Source organism: Zonotrichia leucophrys, chromosome 22 (assembly GCF_028769735.1).
Source record: "Zonotrichia leucophrys gambelii isolate GWCS_2022_RI chromosome 22, RI_Zleu_2.0, whole genome shotgun sequence".
Classification (NCBI taxonomy): domain Eukaryota; kingdom Metazoa; phylum Chordata; class Aves; order Passeriformes; family Passerellidae; genus Zonotrichia; species Zonotrichia leucophrys.
The window spans coordinates 2,337,439-2,358,784 of NC_088191.1; the positions used below are offsets into that span (position 1 = coordinate 2,337,439).

At 52.3% G+C, this 21,346-nt stretch overlaps 1 protein-coding gene across 3 annotated transcripts in view; it reads right to left on the reverse strand.

Moving 5' to 3' along the window:
* Positions 1-655: 655 nt before the first annotated feature.
* TACC1 (transforming acidic coiled-coil containing protein 1) overlaps positions 656-21,346 on the reverse strand; it is a 30,515-nt gene continuing 9,824 nt past the window's right edge. For 2 of the 3 annotated variants that reach the window (XM_064731095.1, XM_064731093.1), the window contains exons 3-14: positions 14,471-15,401; positions 13,217-13,252; positions 11,564-11,627; positions 10,490-10,688; positions 9,055-9,110; positions 7,077-7,199; positions 6,665-6,741; positions 5,744-5,787; positions 5,463-5,623; positions 5,106-5,212; positions 3,985-4,105; positions 656-3,348 (exon numbers count right to left, since the gene is read on the reverse strand). In XM_064731095.1, coding sequence (XP_064587165.1) covers positions 3,280-3,348; positions 3,985-4,105; positions 5,106-5,212; positions 5,463-5,623; positions 5,744-5,787; positions 6,665-6,741; positions 7,077-7,199; positions 9,055-9,110; positions 10,490-10,688; positions 11,564-11,627; positions 13,217-13,252; positions 14,471-15,401 — 1,988 coding nt within the window. In that variant the 3' untranslated portion in view covers positions 656-3,279. The remainder of the gene's footprint in view (positions 3,349-3,984; positions 4,106-5,105; positions 5,213-5,462; positions 5,624-5,743; positions 5,788-6,664; positions 6,742-7,076; positions 7,200-9,054; positions 9,111-10,489; positions 10,689-11,563; positions 11,628-13,216; positions 13,253-14,470; positions 15,402-21,346) is intronic. The other variant, XM_064731094.1, reaches the window with a different exon arrangement.

Below are 21,346 nucleotides of genomic sequence, written 5' to 3' on the forward strand. Positions count from 1 at the left end.
TCCTGCTGCTGCCTCAGCTTTTCCTGCTGTCTCAGCTCACTGCCATGGCTTAGGACCATCACACTGTGCTGGGAGTTACAGAGCCAGAAAAATCATCCCAGGTCTGAATTTCAGAGCTCAGAAATGCAGATTTCAGGAACAGATGATAACTGTGCTTATTTGAAACCACATTAAACCACATTAATAAGGACAAGGCAGAACACAGCCCATGCTTAGGACCATCACAGTGTGCTGGGAGCCACAGGGCCAGAAAAATCATCCCAGGTCTGAATTTCAGAGCTCAGAAATCCAGATTTCAGGAACAGGTGATATCTATGCTTATTTGAAACCAAATAATAGCCATACTGTGAACTGTACTTATTTGAAACCAAATAATAACCATATAAACCACATTAATAAAGACAAGGCAGAACACAGCCCATGCTCAGGACCATCACAATGTGCTGGGAGCCACAGGGCCAGAATAATCATCCCAGGTCTGAATTTCAGACCTCAGAAATGCAGATTTCAGGAACAGATGATAACTGTGCTTATTTGAAATCAAATAATAACCATATAAACCACATTAATAGACAAGGTAGAACACAGCCCATACTGGAAAGTAAAACCCACTCCTCCCAAAACTCTTCACCAACCTCACAAACACCAAGAAAGCTTTCAAGAGTGATAAACACAGTTTTTACTCAGGCAATGAAACATGGAAAAAAATATATTAGTAATCATTATAATAATAATAATAATCTCATTTGTGTGAGTATAACTCTTACAAATATTTACCTGACATATAAAAGGGAAATTATCATACATATAAAACCGATGGCAATGGCAGTTACACACATGGCTGGAAGCAGAGGGAGCCAATGCAGAGGAATTTCCTGCCTGGGGGAGGCACAGGGGAGGGATCAGTAGTTGGGGGTCACTGGTTGGCACTTGGTTACAGACAGATCTGCTGGCAAACACACACTGCAAACAGCAACACAGCAGCAGCAGGGGCAGGGCCTGCTGCTGCTGCCAAAAGGGCATTTAAAGCCTAATGCAAGGAACAGGGGACAAACACACACCCAGCTGTGACAGCACTCACAGGGACCTGCCATTCCCTGTGCCATTCCCTGTGCCATCCCTGACACCACCCCATCACCCAGAGGTGCAGCCATCCCAGCAAACACCTTCTGTTTTACATCACCATAGCCATTATGTATTTATATCTATATCTGGAGCTACAACCATATTATAGTTAATAAATCATTCCTTAGGAATCTTCTTTGCCCAGGCTGGGGTGCACAGGACGGGCGAGGGGAGGTGGCACAGCAGGACTGGGTGGGGACAGGAGGGATGGAGGGCTGTGTCCTGTGGGTCACAGCTTTGCAGAGAGCCCCCAGTGACTGCTGTGTGCAGGGCAGGGCTCTGGGGATGTGGTAAAATATAAATTCTGCAATGATCCATCAGCACTGTGGGTGCTGCTGTGGGCTGGACAGGGCAATGCCCCAAGGCTCAAACCAGAAACCAGCCCTGTCTCCAGCTCTAAGAGGTGATGCAATGCTGCACTCTGCTTCCTCAAGAGAAAAAAAGCCTTTTCTGCCCCAGAAATCTCAGGGTTTCAGGGGTTTGTTTTACCTGCACAGACTCCCAAATGGGAACAGGAATAGTCCTTGTTGATCACAGGACTGAAGGTTTTTCACCAGTCCAGGAGGGGACATATGGGGAGGTCAAAGGGGTTAAAAAGAAAGGGGAAAAAGGGGTTTTTCTTTTCTGCCAACTGTGCAAGGGTGAATATCCAGCACAAGCAACAGGTGCACTGCTTTGAGTGGTGTCAGCCACTGGTTTCCATGACCAGTCTGTCACTGGGATAACTGGGGAACAGGGAAGAACATGGAGAACTGAAGTTGGGGAGCTGTGTGCTGGGGGAGGCTGCTGACACCTTTGCTTAAGTGTAGAATAAACTCTCTCTATATTATATAACTAATAAAATATAATCAAGTGTATGGCTCTGGCTTAAACAGCTGTTTGCTCTGCATGCTCGACACGGGGAATTAGAAAATAGAAGGAGAAGAGCTCAATTCTGTTACAAAAAGGTAGCAGCAAAAAGGTTTGTGAAAGTGTTCAACAGGCTGGGCAGGAAACAGTCCAAACTGCAAATATTTCCCTTATTTCACACCTATCCATTCAAGGCAGAGAATCCTGCACCACTGCAGCTACTGCAGCACCCAGAGGCACATCAGGGTTCAGCTCCTTCCTCTGAAAGGGAGCCCTGATCTCAGCATGGCACAGAGAGCCCCCCTGCAGGGGCCAGGGTGGGCACAGGGAGGATGGATGGGCACTCCCAGCCCTCCAGAACCAACATCTCCATTTGAGAAGCATCTGTTTGCTTCTCAAACACCTCTTGGTGCAGAAACCTCCTGCATCCCCTCACCTGAAGGTACTGCAGGCTGTGTGACTGCTCTGGGGGGAACAAGTCCTGCCTGACTGGAAGGAGTGAGCAGAGAGCCCAAGCGCCCATAAATGCTCATAAAGTGCACGAATGCAGAGATGTCAGCTCCCTTCCTCTGAGGCTGGCACAGCCAGGGGCAGGGAGAGGCTGTGCTGTGCTTCCCCCACCAACCAGACACCAGCCAAACCCAGTGCAGGAGCCAGCAGGTCCCCCCCTGTCACCCCCCATGTCCCAGGGCAGGACCCACCAGTGGCTGGACCTGCTCTGCTGAGCCCATGGGGACAATCAGGGACAGAGAGTGCAGTGGGGACACAGCCCAGCCACGGGGGACAGAGCCCAGGGTGTCACCTCCCACCTGAGAGGTGCAGAGGGACAGGGCAGCACACCCTGGGAGGGACACACAGGCCCAGAGAGGGACACAGGCCCAGGCTGAGCACAGAATTCCCAAGCTGAGCCCAGGATCATTCCCAGGCTGAGCCCAGGATTTCCAAGCTGAGCCCAGGATGATTCCCAGGCTAAACCCAGGATTCCCAGGCGAGCACAGGATTCCCAGGCTGAGCCCAGGATGATTCCCAGGCTGAGCCCAGGATGATTCCCAGGCTAAACCCAGGATTCCCAAGCTGAGCCCAGGATGATTCCCAGGCTGCCTGCAGGGATCCCAGCCTGGAGCTGTGGGAAGCAGACAGACACAGAGAGGGGAGCAGCCCTGCTCAGGAGCCACAGGTCTGGCAGCCAAGGGGCAGCTGGACATGGGAGCTTTCCTGCAGGGAGCCCAGGGTAAGGCAAGGTGCTCAAGGTCACGAGAGAAGCAGCCAAGTGCAGAGTGCTGGGCGAGGAGGGGGTGCTGAGGCTCAGTCTGACTTTCCCAGTTTCGCTATCAGCTCGTCGCAGATCTTGGTCAGCTCCTCGATCTCCTGGTTCTGGAAGAGAAGAAGATCTTGGGGACCAACAGCAGTGCCCATCTGGCATCAAGGATGTGTGGGAAAGGGCAGCCAGCTCCTATATGTGCCCCTGAAACAGTTCCTGTGGATCCAGGCATTGTGTGGAGCCCTGTGCTCACCCCTCCTCATCCCAGATCTGCAGCAAGCCAGCCCCAGCCCACATCTCTGCATACAGGCACACATAAGCCAGCAGTGCCCATTCTGCCCAAAAAAAAAACCAAACCAACCCCACAAAACACAAAAAACCCCCAAAAATATCCCAAAAACCAAACCCACAAAACACCTTCTAGAACAAAAATCTGGAGGACACCTCTGGCATCAACAGGACGCTCAGGGCAGAACAGCAACTCCTCATCCCAGTCAGACCTGCAGGGATCTGCTGCAAGCCAGCCCCAGCCCACACCTCTGCAAACAGGCACACATAAACCAGCCCCCAAAAAGAATCCAAACCATCCCCACAAAACACAAAAAAAACAAAAAATTATCCCAAAACCCAAACACCTTCTGGACCAAACATCTGGAGGACACCTCTGGCATCAAGAGGACGCTGAGGGCAGCAGCAGGAGCTGCTGGCAGGGCTGCAGGGCTGCAGGGGGGCAGGTGTGTGTGTGTTACCTTCTGCTGCAGGGTTCTCTCCAGGGACTCCACCTTCATCTGCTCCTTGCGCAGCGCCGCGTGCAGCGCCGTGCTCTCCGCCTTGGCCTTGGCGCGCACCTGGGCGATCTCCTCGTTGGCTCTGGGGGACACAGGGGGCCAGGGGGACTTCAGGGTTTACCCCAGAACCTCGGGTCCCTCCCCTGATAATCCCCTGCCAGGTGTGTCAGTCACCTCTCCTTTCCCCTCCCAGCACTGTCTGTCAATCCTGGAATCGTGTGGTTCTCTTAAATAAAGCTTTCTTTGCTCTTTCTACCATCCTGCCTCCGGCCTGCTCCTGTGTCATTCTCCACAAAAGTGACATCACAGCACGTCCAGAGCCTGGCTCTGCTCCCCTGGGTACAACAGAGGGTTTGCCCCTGTGGAACCTGGGTGAAAGTGCGTTAATTCAGCTCCTCCAGCCCCTGTATGAAATTCTGCTCTCTCAGGGCCAAGCTAAACCTGCCTCCTACCTGCTCCTGTGTCATTATAAAAACTGTGTGGTTCTCTTGAATAAAACCTTCTTTGCTCTTTCTAAAATCCTGCCTCCTGCCTGCTCCTGTGTCACTCTCCACAAAAGTGACATCACAGCACGTCCTGAGGCTGTGCAGCAACTGCAGAGCCTGGCTCTGCTCATCTGGGAAAAACAGAAGGTTTGCCCCTGTGGAACCTGGGTGAAAATGGGTTAATTCAGCTCCTCCAGCCCCTGTATGAAACTCTTGGCTCTTTCAGGGCCAAGCTAAACCCACTCACCACCCACCTCACTCAGGGGACACGTGCTGCTGAGCTCCTGCTTATCAGCTGAGCCCCAGGGCAGCACAGCCCCGTCCTGTACCACAAACAGGAGCACTCTGAGAGATGGGAGCTTGGTTAAGTGGCCATAAATAGACTGTGAACCTCAGGTTCTCCATTAAAAAATAAATAAGCAGAGATCAGAGAGTGCATTCAGGGATTTGCTCTGCGTTGCTTAGACACTTGAGCCTGAGGTTGTAAAATGCAGCTTTTCACATCGTTCAGCTCCTGCCTTGCAGCCTCTGCAGAGCAAATGAAGCTGCTTCCCTACAAGGTCTTGAAGCACCCAGCAATCTCATGCATGACCTTACTTGTCTAATTTTTCTTCTGCGTGGACTTTCAGGGCCTGATAGCGCTGCTCCTCCTGCTTGACACGGGTCAGGTAATCTTGAGCACATTTCTTCAGAGCTTCTTCATTCTGGAAAAGAAAGTCCATGCATCTGCATTGGGGCTGGGCACAAAGACAGGATTGTTCTGACAGGATGATAGATACTGCTCTGAGTGTAAGAAAAAAGGTTTTTAACAAATCAAATTTCTGCTTTACACTCAGCAGCATAGAAACATGGAGTGTGAATGCCCAGGAACCCTCTAAGAATCCCAAAAACCAAACCAGCAGCTCTGTCCAGGGACCGGAGCTGCAGGGAGAAAGGGCAAACCAAGATAAGAACCTTCTTAAATCCCTCCAGGACGCCCTTCAGGTTTTCATATCTCCTGAACAGATCCGACAGGGACCTCTCCACCGAGTTCAGGTCTGCCAGAGCCTGGTCCTTCTCCATGGTGAGCTGCTGCAGGTTCTTCTGAGATGTCATGTTGGTCCTCTGCTCATCCTCTGGCATGGAGAACAAACAACAGGGACACAGTGATTGAGTTGTGATTGAGTGATTGAGACAGCTGTGGGATAGCTCACAGCTCCCTGCCCTGCACACCTGGCCAGGTGACAGCACCTTACCTATCATCTGGGCAATGGTCTTCTCATACTCAGCCACGATTTTCCTAGAAGGAAGAGAAAAAACAAACAGGTGAGAGGCCACTGATTGTGGGGACATGGTGGCAATTTGCCCCATGGAGGCCCTGCTGGCCCTGCCACCACTGCACCCCACAGGAGCATGGGCACAGGGCCCAGATGTTGGGGCTGCACCCCAGATGTTGAGGCTGCACCACCCATCAGTGCTGCCTCAGACCAAAACCCTCCTCTGCCACAGCTCATGGGATTTTATTTATTTTTTATTTTATTTCTATTTTTATTTCTATTTATTTCTATTTTATTGCAGCAGAGGAAGAAGTAGGACACATCACCAGCACTAAGAGAACATTGCTGTTGAGTTTGTGAGGTCCCCAGGATGAAGGAGGAATTGAGAATCTGACTCCATATTCTCAGAAGGCTGATAATGTAATGTAATGTAATGCAATGTAATATATTGTATTATATAGTATACTATATTATGTTCTATTATACTACATATGTTATGTTATGTTATACTAAAACTATACTAAAGAAAGGATACAGACAGAAAGCTTAACAAGAATGATAATGAAAAACTCGTGACTGACTCCTCAGAGTCCAACACAGCTGGATGGTGATTGGTCATTAATTAAAAACAATTCACATGGAACCAATCAAACATGCACCTGTTGGTAAACAATGTCCAAACCACATTCTAAAGCAGCCAAACACAGGAGAAGAAAATCAGATAATTATTGATTTCATTTTTCTCTGAGGCTTCCCAGCTTCCCAGGAGTAGAAATCCTGGCGAAGGGATTTTTCAGAAAATATCACAGTGACAGGACACAGCTCTAAGAGAAGTCTCTGCCAAGCCTGGCGAGGCTGAGCTGTGCCACCCCTGATGTCCCCTCAGGGGACAATTCTCACCTCATCTCCAGCACCTCCTGCCGGCTCTCCTCGTATTTCTTCTTCCACTCGTTGGACTCGATCTCCTTGGTGATGATCTGGGGGGCAGCAGACACGTTTGGGACGTGCTCTGAGGGGCTTCCCCTCTCTGTCCCACGCAGGGGATCAGATCCTCCCTCCTGGCACAGCAGAGCTGCCCCTGCTGCCCTGGGGAGAGGTCCAGGGAGGAGAAGCCCAGGGACAGGGACACAAGGGGCAGTGCCAGGGACACGAGGGACAGCCCCAGGGGACAGGGACACAAGGGGCAGTGCCAGGGACACGAGGGGCAGCCCCAGGGGACAGGGACACAAGGGGCAGTGCCAGGGACACGAGGGGCAGCCCCAGGGGACAGGGACATAAGGGGCAGTGCCAGGGACAGGAACACAGCTGTTACCTCCTCTCTGATGAGCGTGAGCACCGCTGCCTTCTCGGACTCGCTGAGGCAGATGCCAGCCAGGGAACTGTCACTGCTGCTCACGCTGGGGCACTTGTCCATGGAGCACAGCCCGGGATTGTCCTGGGGGAATCACCCAGGGATGGGATGTTAACAGGGGGTTCTTTTCACCCACATTCCCTGTTTTATCAGCATTTTCCCCTTCTGCACACACAGAGCCCAAAGCCTGCATCTGAGCCCTGGCAGAGCTGCTGTGACCACGTACACAGGGGTCTGAGGATGAGGGAAGAGATGAGGATCTGACTCCATGTTTCAGAAGGCTTGATTTATTATTTTATGATATATATTCTATTTAAACTATACTACAAGAATACAAGAAAGGATTTCATCAGAAGGCTAGCTGAGAATAGAAAAGGAACGATAACAAAGGTTTGTGGTTCGGACTCTCTGTCCAAGCCAGCTGACTGTGATTGGCCACTAATTAGAAACAATCACAGATGCACCTGCTGCATTCCATAGCAGCAGAAAACCATTGTTTACATTTTGTTCCTGAGGCCTCTCAGCTTCTCAGGAGGAAAAATCCTAAGGAAAGGATTTTTCAGAAAATATGTCGGCTACACTGCAGCCACTGGGACAAACTGGGAACAAGGCTCAGTTGGCACTGCCTGCCCCTCATTTCCCCACCCAGAGCAGTGACAGCCCTGCAGCATCTCCCTGAGAAGGGGCTGCCAGAAATAGAGAAGGGAAGAATGGGAGGGAGGAGGCAGCTGCTCCTCACAGTGTGGAAACCAGAGCACTGGAGCACTTTTCCCCTCCCTTCTCCCCCTGGCACTTCAGCTGCTCAGTTTGAGCTCCCTGTGGCCACGGCAGAGGTGGGAGTGACTCCTGGGGCAGGTTTGGGATGCTGCTCCACCCCAGCACTGAGGAGGTTCAGCCTCCCACAGCATCTTCCAACAGCAGATGCACACCTGAGCTCCTGCAGGTACCCGTGGGGTGACAGCAGCCTGCCTGCAGGACCAGAGCCAGCCCAGGCTCTCAGGGCACCAATTAAAGCTCACTTTGCCCATGTCCTTGTGGGGCTCAGCACAGTTAATCTGTCTCACAGGGGGGCGTTTTTGCTGATGTTGCTAATCCCATTGTCATCTGCTTGTCAGCTCAAGCAGCTTTGGCCGGGGCTGGCACAGGGTGTCCCTTGGGGCTCCTTGGGCCATGGCAGGGCTGTCCCAGCACTGTGGGGCTGCAGAGCAGGGCTCCTGTGCTCTCCCCAGCTCTGCTGCCAGAGGGCAGAGCCCTGAGGGTCCCTGCAGCACCGAGGGGCCACCAGAGCCAGCTCTGGGCACTCCATGTGAGACCCAACCTGTGCTGGCTGCTCCTCACGGTCTGCTCTGACCTCCCTGCCCTTCAGCCACCTCCCTGGCTCTGCACTGTCCCCAACACTGCTCATCCCTGTCCCAAACGGTGCTCATTGCTGTCCCCAACACTGCTCATCCCTGTCCCAAACAGTGCTCATTGCTGTCCCCAGCACTGCTCCTGTCCCCAGCTCTGCTCCTGTCCCCAGCCCTGTTCCTGTCCCCAGCATTGTTCATCCCTGTCCCCAGCCCTGCTCCTGCCTGTCCCAGCACTGCACATGTCCCCAACAATGCTCATCGTTGTCCCAAACAGTGCTCATCCCTGTCCCCAGCTCTGCTCCTTCTGTCCCCAGCATTGGTCATCCCTGTCCCCAGCCCTGCTCCTGTCCCCTCCCTCCCTGTCTCCAGCCCTGTTCCTGTCCATCCCCAGCACTGTCCTGCCTGTCACTCCCTCCCTCCCTCCCTCTCCCCCTCCTCTTGCCCACCCAGAATGGATCTGTCTCTGCCAGGCTCCTCCAGGCCTGCTGGGAAATCTCTGCTATTTTTATCAAGTCCCTGCGTGGGCCTGTCAGGAATTTTACCTCCCAGAGAAACTCGTTTCAGAAAAGAGAAAAGAGAGAGGCACTCACAGGGAAGATGCCAGGCCCTCCCTTTTCCATCTGCTTGCAGAGCTCCTTTTCAAAACCTAAAGACAACGAAACACAACCTTTAATTGATTTGGAAACAGCACCCTGGGGCACACACAGATTTTCTGAGACAGAGGAGGATCCCTCTGAGCCTCCCCATCCCCTAAGCTCCCCCTCCCAAAGGTGTCTTTGCCCCCAGCTCCCTGCTGGAATCATTTTGGTTGGAAAAGCTCTCCAAGACCACGGAGTCCCCAGCAAGGACACCATTAAACCCTGTCCCCAGGTGCCACAAGATGTACCCTGCATTCCTGGAGTGGGAACCAACACTCCCCTCTGGTGGCAGCTCAGCCTGTGCCTATGTCCCCATGTCCAACCATGTGGTGGCAATCCAGCTGTGCCCATGTCCCACCATGGGGTGGCAGTTCAGCCTGTCCCCGTGTCCCCAAGCTGGAACCACCATGTGGTGGCAGCTCAGCTGTGCCCATGTCCCACCATGTGGTGGCAGCTCAGCTGTGCCCATGTCCCCAAGCTGGGACAGGACATTCTGCACCTCAGCAGCTGCTCAGAGCACCCCAGAGCACCAGCACTCCCCATCCCTGGTGCTCCAGGAGAGCTCTGGAACAGGAGATGCTCACACAGAGCCTCCAGCCTCTCCCCTGGCTCTCAGATTTTCCTCCCCTGAGGACAAAGCACCATTCTCATGGAGCTGGCAGCCCAGCACAGCCCTCAGCAGAAATGATTAATGGGTTCCTGCAAAGGGAGGCTGCAACCCCCCCGTGGTGATTTCCCCTGCTTGCACCTAGGGCTTGCCTATTGATTAATTGCCATGTTGGCCTGGCTTTTAATTATTTTGTAATGGCTTGGGCAGAGAGGCTAATTATGAGGGAAACTGAGGGCAGAATTCCACCAGGAGCAATAATTGGGTCTGTGTGGGCATTGTGAGATCTCCATCAAGCACAGCCCTGTGCCAGGACTCCAGGTCCATGCTCTGAAGGGAAAATTGCTCTGCTCAGCAGTGAGCACTGGTGGGGGGAACCCTGAATCACCCCAAATCCCCCTGGACCAACCCCAAACCCCCAAAATCCTCCTCCTCCTCGTGGCCCTCGGGTTCCACACTCACTGACCCCAAATCCCCTGAAATGACCCTAAAACACCCAAATCTCCCTGACCTGACCCTAAATCCCCCAAATTCACCCCACATCCGCCCACAGCATCATAGGGAGAGTTCTGTGCACAAAATCTAAACAAACACAGCCTGGACCGTGGTTTTCCACACTGGAAACAGCAGGGAAGCAATAGGAGGTTCCATGAGAACCTGCAGCAGCCTTTAGCTCTGTCAGTGCAAATAAATCACTCTGATGAGGCTGCAGCACCAAATCCTTGCCAGAGGCTCCCACAGCACATTCCCAGGGCTGAAGGCAAGCAGGGTGCTCCTCACCTGCCTCTGGTCTGTGCTTCCCTGAGGACACAGGCACGTTGGAGCACTCAAAGTACTCCAGGTCATCTTCTGCCTCTGCCTTCTTCTCCAGCCCTGCTGGTTTCTGCACGGAGGTGGTGGAGGCCAACTTCTCCTCATCAGTGGCACGGCCATCCCGGTTTGTAATGTCTGGGAGCTCTGAGATCAACACTCCTTCATCCTGCACGACCAAAACACGCAGTTAGGCACGATCTGCAGGGGTCAGGCCACCAGGTGAGCTGCTGATACTGCACAGAAAGCATGGAAATCTTAAAATCCACAGGTGAGCTGCTCCTGCCTCCCTTCCTGTAGGAGTGTTGGGGGTAGGACGGTGGGGATGGAGGGAGATGAGAGATCTTTGCAGCCAGATGGTGGAATTTGGGGTTTATTGCAAAGGGCCAAGTGCAGGGCCCTGCTGGGAGCTGCAGCCACAGCTCAGAGCAGGCCCGAGAGAAGAGAGGGGTAAAGAGAGTGTAAAGAGAAAGAAGGCAAAAGCATGGTAAAGAGGATGAGAGAGGATGAGAGGGTAAGAGAGTAAAAGGGTAAGAAAGCGAGGTTCCCATTCCAACACAATAAATCTTCTTCTGTGCTGAATATTCTGATTCTCACCAACCAATCCAGTACAAGATACAAATCCTACAGCATTTCCATACAGCCTATAAGAATCATTACATTACCACACTGTGTTACATTTTAAACCCTAAAAACTCCTCTTTGGGCCCTTCTGCCAAGCTGTAGGGTCTGCTCTGACCCTTGGAGCTGTCTGCAAGCAGAGGGTGTTGTTCCATCAAAAGGGGATCACCTTCAGCCAGCCACACCATTGTTTTCCAGTTGTTCAGTAACTGAGGGATCTCAAAGCTTGCTTTCATTTCAATCTCGCTTATAGTTTCTATATTCTCAAAATCTTTTGCCAGACAATCATGTTTATAAGGCTTTCCTGTTTCATCTTCCCCAACACCTTCCCATCCTCAGGAACTGCCCTCAGGGAAGATGCCAGCCTGAGGCTCAGCCAGCCCAGCCCTCCCCAGCCCAGTTTTGGGGTCTCACCCCCCCTACCTGAGCACTGATGTCCAGGGCCAGGGGCTGCTGCGCCTCGTGCTGCTTCACCTTGCATCCACTCCTGCAGAGAGAGGAGCAGCAGCTCAGGGGGGCTCAGGGGCAGCGAGGGGGGTGTGGGGTGAGTGCCAGACAGCCCAAGCAGGGGGAGGCAGTCCCAGCACCAGCCCTGCACCCACGGCGTGCCAGCACCCCACTCACCAGTGAACACTGAGGCAGAGCGGCTGCTGGGAGGGACAGGAGGAACAGGCAAACAAAAGACACAACTACACAGGAGTTGGGTTTGTCTGTGAGCTGTTTATTCCTGAGGAAGGTAAGGAGCAGAGCAAGGAGCCCAAGAGGCTGATGGGGAGAGAGGCACTGCCAAGGAGCTGGCACAGAAGGATCTCCCTTGCCCTGTGCGTCCAGCACCACAGCACCCCAGGCTTTGGTGCAAGTCGACTTTCTGCAGGAAGAACCATGTCCAGGCTGTCTCATGGCCTGTCCCTGCAGTTGGAAGTTTGTCTGGGACTTCTCCACAGCAGCCACATCTCCCAGTGAGTCAGGCCAGCACAGCCAGGGCAAGGTGCTGTGCCTCAAACAAATGCTCCACATGGCACAAATGCTGTCCCAAGGAGAAGGGCCCCTCAGGTGGGATCTTTAGCCCAACAAGGTCTTGCAGGTGATCTCCTTGCCCTTCAGGGAGGAGGCTGTCCCTGGAAATTCATCCTATGTCCCTGAAGACACCCATCCATCTGCACAGGGCTGCAGGCACAGCCGCATCCCCACGGCCCCAGTGGGAACATGGGGGGACAACAGGAGCTCTTCTCCTGCATCTCAACCCCTCACACTCCACACTCAGGGACCTCCCATCCTCATGGCTATGTCTGACCCCTCAGGAGATGCTTGCTGAGCTGGAACAGCTCGTGTGATCCGTGGGGAGGGATCCCAGCCTCCAGGCACAGGGAAAGCCTCCAGCAGCACTGCAGGAGCTGCTGCCATGTCCATGGAGCTGCCCCCAGCCCCTGGCAGAGCCCAGCCCAGCCCAGCCCAGCAGAGCATGAGGGGCACACAGAGCTGGCTCTGCACGCTGCCACGCACGCCTGGATCACACTGAAGAATCCCTCTGCACAGGTTTCCTCCCTCATGCCCTGCCACGAGCAAGACAAACTTGTCATGTCCTCCTTTTCTGCACCCTCTCCTGTGCCAGGGTTGTCCCATCACCTGGCTGCTGGTTTGAGCTCCCCCCTCATGTCCTCACCCTCCTCTTTTCTGCACCCTCTCCTGTGCCAGGTATCCGGTAGCTGGCTTGAGCCCCTCCCCAGCACGAAGACAACAGCTCTGGATTGCACAAAAACCTGCTGAAGGTTTTGAGCATTTGTCCACCATCAGAAGATGCTGCAAGGCGGCATGCTGCGAGGACAAGCACGGGTGTGTGCCTCCAGTGCAGCTCAGCTCAGCTAAACTCAGCCCAGCTAAGCTCAGCTCTCCTCTCCTCCCTCACACCAGGCCAGGCCACCCTGGGGACCCCACCACACCAACCACACAGCAGAGAGCACAAGTCAAAGGGCAGAAGGAGCCAGCATGCCATGGAGACCAGAGGGGCAGCACACACCCAGAGAGAGGACAAGAACAGCAAAGGAAAAGGAAAGGAGTACAGGAGAGAGTACTTACAACAGAAAACAGAGAAATTTCACTTGCTCAGTAGTCCTGATGCACCAAAGCACGGACAAGGAGAGAGACAGACAGATGGAGAGAAGAAGAGTGTGTGAAAAGACCTGGATGTTAACTCTGCTCTGAGAAGCACAGGGAGCTGCCTAGCTCAGATTTTGGGAAGGCACACACACACATGGGACACTCTGATCCTGCCTATGCTGCCCACAGCAGCAGGGTGAGATCCAAACACAAACCTCAAAACAAAAAAAAAAAATTGCCTGTGAGGTTTTCTCTTTCCCTGTTAAAACCCACTATCTGATTTTCTCACTGGAGAATCCAACTGCAGAGTGAGAGACTGCCTGTCCAACCTGCTCTCTTCCTCTGACATAAAACACAAACTTGGTGGCAGCTCACAAAATGTCTCAGCTAATTTGACCGACCACACCTGCATCCACCAGGGTGTGCTTGGTCCTGCACAAGTCCAGCAAACACATCAGTTCCAGCCTCCCCTGAGGGCTCCTCTGACACCACATCTACACCCTGAGCCACCAGATGGACCCTCAAAGGGTTTCCAAAGAGGTGACCCTGCAAGCAGGTCCCAATCCAGCCTTCCCTTGGGACTCAGGACACTGGCACTGCTCCAGAACTCCTGTCCCTCTGCTCCCACAATGGGACTGACAGGCACAGGAGGAGAAAACTGAGTCAACAGCAGAGCCTGAGGTGCATGGCAGGACCTGGGGCTGGCTCAGGAGGCACCAGGGCAGGAGCATCACCAAGGCAGGAGCATCACCAAGGCAGGAGCACCAGCAGGGCAGGAGCATCACCAGGGCAGGAGCACAGCCAACATCATCATCACCTCTCCATCACCACCATCATCATCTCCATCACCATCTCTCCATCACCACCTCCATCATCTCTCCATGACCATCACCATCATCACCACTTCCATCACCTCCTCCTCCATCACCACCACCTTCAACTCCTCCATGATCATCACCATCATCATGACCACCTTCATCACCCCTCCATCACCTCTCCATCACCATCATCAGCTCCTCCATCACCTCCACCATCAACTCCTCCATCACCACCATCAATCACCTCCTCCATCACCACCACCTCCATCAACTCCATCACCACCTCCATCACCTCCACCATCAACTCTTCCATCACCACCATCATCATCTCCTCCATCACCACCACCAGTGCAGCTCTGCCTGCCCGTGGGGAGCACAGGGGGGCTGCAGCCCCAGCTCTGACATTGGCACTCACGTTATCAGGCGTGACTTGGGCTTCTTGGGGGAGTCTCTGCTTTTCAGGGCATCATCCTGCAGCTCCAGGGTCTGAGATTCCAGGATTTCATTGAGGCTGTTGTCTGCAGTGGAGCAGGAGTCAGGGTCACAGTTGGCAAGAGTCTTGGTGGGCTTGAATGGATCCATGGAGTCAAAGTTACTGGGGTCAAACTGGTAAGAGCCCTTGGGGAGAACTGGTGAGTTTTGCAGTGCTGAGCTGCCACTGTGAGAGCTGAGGCTGGGAGCCAGCTGGGAGGAGCCCCGGGCTGGGGGTGGCTCTGTGGGACCCCTCTCTGCATCCTCAGCTGCTCTCTTGGGGGACTCTCTGCGTCTCCTGGGTGTCAGCTTGCTGGCTGGGATCCTGCTGCCCCTCCTGGGTGAAGATGGCTTGGCCTCCACACTCTCTGTACAATCAGCCCCAGGTTTCAGGACCTGCCCTGGGGCCTCCAGAGCCGGGTCCCCCCCCAGTTCACTGGGATGGGGGAGGCGTTGTGGGGCTGCTGGGGCAGAGCTCTGCAGCTGGCAGGGGCTCACACTCCTCTCGTGCTGCTCAAGCTGGGTCTCCTCTGTGGTTTCATCTGTTTTCCTCCCCAATGAAGGTGTTTTCCCTTTCCCGAGCTGCTCCTGGCCCAGGGCATCACCCCTCAGCTCCAGCAGCCCCGTGCCAGTGTCGCCTGCTGGCATGGTGGCAGTGCCTACGTGGGGCACAGGCTCCCCAGCAGAGTGCCCAGGGTCAGCCTGGCAGCCCAAGGGCTGAATCAGGGGTGAGTTGTCGGGCTCAGTTTCCCCTTTAGCATCCAAACTGGCTGTAGGGGCTCCAGTCTCTGGCTGGGCCTCATCTTTGGGGGGCTTCCCAGGCGAGCTGTGCCAGTGGGCTTCCCCTACCAGCAGGTCACCATGGCCACCTGGCTCTGGAAAGAGAAAAAGAGATGTTTGCTAAACCCTGACCTTTGTGACCGTGCTCACAGGGGTTCTTGGGTTGGGGAAGAGACGAGGATCTGACTCCATGATTTATTATTTTATGATATATATTACATTAAAACTATACTAAAAGAATAGAAGAAAAGGTTTCGTCGGAAGGCTAGCTAAGAATGGAATGGAGCAGAATAGAATAGAATAGAATAGAATAGAATAGAATAGAATAGAATAGAATAGAATAGAATAGAATAGAATAGAATAGAATAGAATAATAACAACAAAGGTTTGTGGCTTGGACAGAGAGTCTGAGCCAGCTGGGCCATGATTGGACATTAATTAGAAACAACCACATGAGACCAATCCCAGATGCACCTGTTGCATTCCACAGCAGCAGATAATCAATGTTTACATTTTGTTCCTGAGGCCTCCCAGCTTCTCAGGAGGAAAAATCTTCAGGAAAGGATTTTCCATAAGAGATGTCTGTGACAACCTGCAGTGCACTCCCCTCCAGAGGAGTTTCTGTTCCCCCCTCACTGCTGCTCTAGGGTTGGATTTTATGGGGGATTCACTGACTCACAGCTCAGCTTCCCTCCTGCCACACCACAAGGAGTCACTGCTCGCTTGGGCAGAGTTAAAAATCAATGAGAAGAGTTCAGGGATGCACAGCATGAGACAGCAGCACAAAATGTGAGGCAGCAGGCCCCAGGGAGGAGGGGAATGGGAAGGTGAGCTCAGGGAAGGAGCAGAATGTGGCAGCAGGAGGGATTTGGGGGTTGCAGGGCTGGACACTCCTGCCCCACACCAGCTCCTCTCCACCTGCACAAACCCTGCTGTGTCACAGCAGGCCCTCCAGACTGTCAGCATCTTCTAATGACAAATCCTGATCCATGACTTAATCTCCAATCCTTTCCCCTCAATCCTTTTACTGTTTAATCTTTTCTTTGACATCAAGGGATGAGAAAGATCTTTTATCTACTGGGGCACCCTGAAAGCTGCACCCACCAAGCACCCAGAGCCAGGCTTGTGATGCAGCTGTGCCAAGGCTTAGATAATAGTTAAGGTATAGATTGGTTGTGCTGTATGAAGATGCTCAGCAAAGAAAAGTAAATAATGCATTGAAACCAAAACCAAAGGGTTTCCAGGCCTGCCTGCAGCTGGAGCTGACAGCTGTGGGCACAGCTCTGTCACCCACAGCCCTGGACCGCTGTAACCTCTTGGATGGAATAAACTGCATTTTGTATACAATGAACTGCATTTTTGATACAATAAACTGCATTTTGAAGAGTCCCTGGAGTCCCACATCTCTCATTTCAGCTCTCACAGTGGCACCCAATGTGGAGCACCATTAGTAAGAGCCTGAATGAGGGATGTGGAGGTAACCTCTCTGAGGTAATAAACTGCATTTTGTATACAATAAACTGCATTTTGGAGAGCCCCCGGAGTCCCACATCTCTCACTTCGGCTCTTACATTTTCCTACCACCGGGCATTTGCAACCAGCTCATGTGTGCTGGTAACAGAGCCAGGCTGGCAGAGGAACAGGGAATCAGGCAAATATCTGCTCCCAGGGCTGATCCAGGACGTGGAGCCAACAATCCTGACTCAGTGGATGGCTCGTGGTTAGCATAATTGATCCCCAAGATGCTAAAAGCCATGGAAATGAATCATGAGGGTCTGTGTGCTCCCTGAGACTGCAAAAATGATTCCTCTGACTGCAAAAAAAAAGCAACTCCCTCCAAGTAGACGTTGCCTTGATGCCCCAGAAAATGCATCAGTAAACACAAATCCAGTGGATGAGTACTTGGAGTGCAGCCAGGAAACAGTCTGAGGCAGAGCCTGGCAGGCCTTCCCATCATTAGGAACCAGGAAAACCTCCTTAACAGACCCCAAAGAAAACTTTATTACACTTGCTGTGCTGCTCAGCTGTTTGAAGCCTTCCTGAGACAGCCCTGAATAGAAGAACAGACTTCAAAGTCAGGGCAAAAGGACTATTTAAGTGCATTTTGCCTTCCCAGCAGAAGGTTTGGCAGCTGCTGCTCTCACAGGCATGAGCCCATCCTGGTTTCTAACCCAAGCAATGAGTAATTACTCCTTGAATAACAAGCAGCCAGCACACAAACTGCCTCTCCATGGTGTCTCCAGGGTGGGGAGGAAAGGAGCGTGTGGCCATGGCTCAGAATGGTTTAAACACAAAAAGCAAAAGGAGCACCCAGCCAGCTTCTCCAGCTTTGTGATTCCATCATTTTCTGCACCCAGGGGTGCTCAGCTGCTCAGCCCCTCCTTTAGCCAGTCTGAGGAAATGGGCTATACTGGGAGGGAGGAGGCAGGCTCAGGTGCTGGTTTTGGAAATCTTTTACAGCAGAAATATCCCTGCTGCAAGCTCAGGGGGGGTTTCCCATAGTTCCTCCCCGTCTACATTTCTTCTGCCTCCAACAGCAGCAGGAACAATTACACAGGATGCAGAAAGCAGAAACCCCTTCCTTGCGGGCTCCCACAGCTGCCCAGCCCTGGCAAAACCTCAGTGCAGCCCTGGCTCCATCCAGGGAGCTCTCCCCAAGCCCAGCACCGTGCCTGCAGCTCTCCCTGCTCCTGTTGAGCTCTCCCTGCTCTTCCTGCAGCTCTCCCTGCTCCTGTTGAGCTTTCCCTGCTCCTCCTGAGCTCATGCTGCAGCTCTCCCCCATCCCCATCCCTGCAGTTCTCCCTGCTCCTCCTGAATGCTCTCTGCTTCTCCTGAGCTCTCCCCCATCCCCAATCCCATCCCCAGCTCTTCCTTCAGCTCTCTCTGCTCTTTTTGCAGCTCTCCCTGCTCCTCCTGAGCTCTCCCTGCTCCTCCTGAGCTCTCCCTGCTCCTCCTGAGCATTCCTCCATTCCCAGCCCTGCACCTCTCCCTGCTCCTCCTGAATGCTCTCTGCTCCTCCCGAGCTCTCCCCCATCCCCAGCCCCAGGCAGGCACGTTGTGAGCAGCCCTGCTGGCTCCGCACGTACTCCCCTTGGCTCGTGGCTCGTGCCAGGGAAACCAGCCTGTCCCCCACTCCTGCAGCTGTCCCCCAGCCCTGTCACTGCTCAAATCCTCCCTCTGGGCCAAATCTGAGCTCAGCAGCCCAGGAGAAGGCGGGCTGGCAGCCACGGACCACACGCAGCTCTGCCCCTTCCACAGCATCCCAAAGAGGTGACCCTGACGTGGCCCATCCTGTGGGATTCACAATTTTTTTGGAAAAATCCCTTTGCTCAGGATTTTTCTCCTGGGAAACTGAGAGGCTTCAGAAAAAGAAAACAATAATTATCTGATTTGCTTCTCCTGCATTTTACTCCTTTAAAATGTGTTTAGATTGTTTACCAACAAGTAGTTGTTTAATTAAATTTCTAGTCTGAGTGTTTTGACTCTTTGGCCAATCAGGGCCAAGCTGTGTCAAAGCTCTGGAAAGAGCCACGAGTTTTCATTATTGTATTTTTAGCCTTCTGTCTGTATTCTCTCTGTATTCTTTAGTATAACATTCTATAACATCATACTATATCATAATAAATTAGCCTTCTAAAAACATAGAGTCAAATTCATCATTTCTCACCATGATATTTTCTGAAAAATCCCTTTGCCAGGATTTTTCTCCTGAGAAACCTCAGATAAAAAGAAAAGCAATAATTATCTGCTGCTGTGGAATGCAACAGGTGCATCTTTGATTGGTCTCATGTGGTTGTTTTTAATTAATGGCCAACCACAGTCAGCTGGCTCAGACTCTGGTCAGTCACAAGATTTTATTACCATTCCTTTCTATTCCTATCAAGCCTTCTGATGAAATCCTTTCTTCTATTCTTTTAGTATAGTTTTAATATATCATTTTCTTTTAATATAATATATATATCATAAAATAATAAATCAGCCTTCTGAAACATGGCATCAAGATTCTCATCTCTTCCCTCGTACTGGGACCCCTGTGAACACCACGACAACCATTCCTTGCTTTGTCTAAGGGAAACCCAAACACAATCCTGTCCCACCTCTGCACCCTGACAGTTCTGGACACTGTCAGAGCATGGCACACACACACAGACCCCAGGCTCTGTCCCAAACCCAGCACAGGACAAGCTGGATCTCACCCACACCCACTGTCCTGGCTGTGCTCAGGCTGCAAACCTGCTCCACACCCAGCTGAGCACCTGCAGGGGATGCTACAAAGTGAAAACAGAATTTTTTTTACTTTCTAAAGCAAAGCAGGCAGGGCAGTCTGGCACCGCAGTAACAGACGCGTTGTGCCTCTGCATTTTAATTGCTTTGCTTGTCTTCCTCGGGCTGAAATTAAACACAAACACCGACTGAAACGGCTTTCCAACACGCCATCCCTCAAACCAACCAGGAGAACTTGGCAGCAAAGGCTCAGAGCCCTTTCCATCCCTGTGCCAGAAGAGCCCCTCTGTGCTCAGCTGTGAGTCACACACTTCCCATCCCAGCACAGGATATCTGCCCCACACACCCAGCTCAGCCCCACCGCAGCTTTCTGTCGGTGTTCAACAGCCGTTGGGCTATTTTTAAACCCATTCTGTTAAGAATTAGCATCAGAGGGAGGATGCTGCTAACGCACCGGAAAACACGTGCCCTGCATCAGGGCAGCTCGCAGCTCTGATGGCTCCAGATCTGCTGCTTCTGCTCATTTCCTTGTGCAAAACATCTACTGGCAGATGACTGCAGATAACTCCAATATCTGCTTTTCCTTGTGCAAAACATCTACTGGCAGATGACTGCAGATAACTCCAATATCTGCTTTTCCTTGTGCAAAATATCTGCTGGCAGATGACTACAGATAACTGCAGCAAGAATGGGATAGAATAAATCCCACTAGCCGAGACCACAAGAAGAAATTGAGTGGGCACAAACCTTCACTGCAGCCTCCTCCAGGGTTGAATTTTTGTCCCCAAGGACAGGGTTTAATACACCCAGGTCATCTCTTGGAAAACACGTGCCCTGCATCAGGGCAGCTCGCAGCTCTGATGGCTCCAGATCTGCTGCTTCTGCTCATTTCCTTGTGCAAAACATCTACTGGCAGATGACTGCAGATAACTCCAATATCTACTTTTCCTTGTGCAAAACATCTACTGGCAGATGACTGCAGATAACTCCAGCAAGAATGGGATAGAATTAATCCGAGACCACAAGAAAAAAATGAGTGATCCTGAGTGGGCACAAACCTTCACTGCAGCTCCCTCCAGAGCTGAATTTTTGTCCCCAAGGACAGGGTTTACATACCCAGGTCATCTCTTGGCTGTGCATGGAGCAGCCAGCCCTGGAGTGAAAAATATCTACTGGCAGATGACTGCAAATAACACCAGCAAGAATTAATCCTACCATCCAAGACCACAAGAAGAAATTGAGTGATCCTGAGTGGGAAGAACCCTCACTGCAGCTCCCTTCAGGGCTGAATTTTTGTCCCCAAGGACAGGGTTTAACATACCCAGGTCATCTCTTGGCTGTGCATGGAGCAGCCAGCCCTAGAGTGAAAAATATCTACTGGCAGATGACTACAGATAACTCCAGCAAGAATGGGATAGAATTAATCCCACCAGCCGAGACCACAGGAGGAAATTGAGTGATCCTGAGTGGGAAGAATCCTCACTGCAGCTCCCTCCAGGGCTGAATTAAACAGGGTTTAACACACTCAGGTCATCTCTTGGCTGTGCATGGAGCAGCCAGCCCTGGAGTGCAAAATATCTACTGGCAGATGACTGCAGATAACTCCAGCAAGAATTAATCCCACCATCCAAGACCACAAGAAGAAACTGAGTGATCCTGAGTGAGCACAAACCTTCACTCCAGCTCCCTCCAAGGCTGAATTTTTGTCCCCAAGGCCAAGGTTTAACACACCCAGGTCACCTCCTGGCTGTGCATGGAGCAGCCAGCCCTGCAGCCACAGCTTGTGTCATTCCTCACTCTATTTATTCCCAAGGCA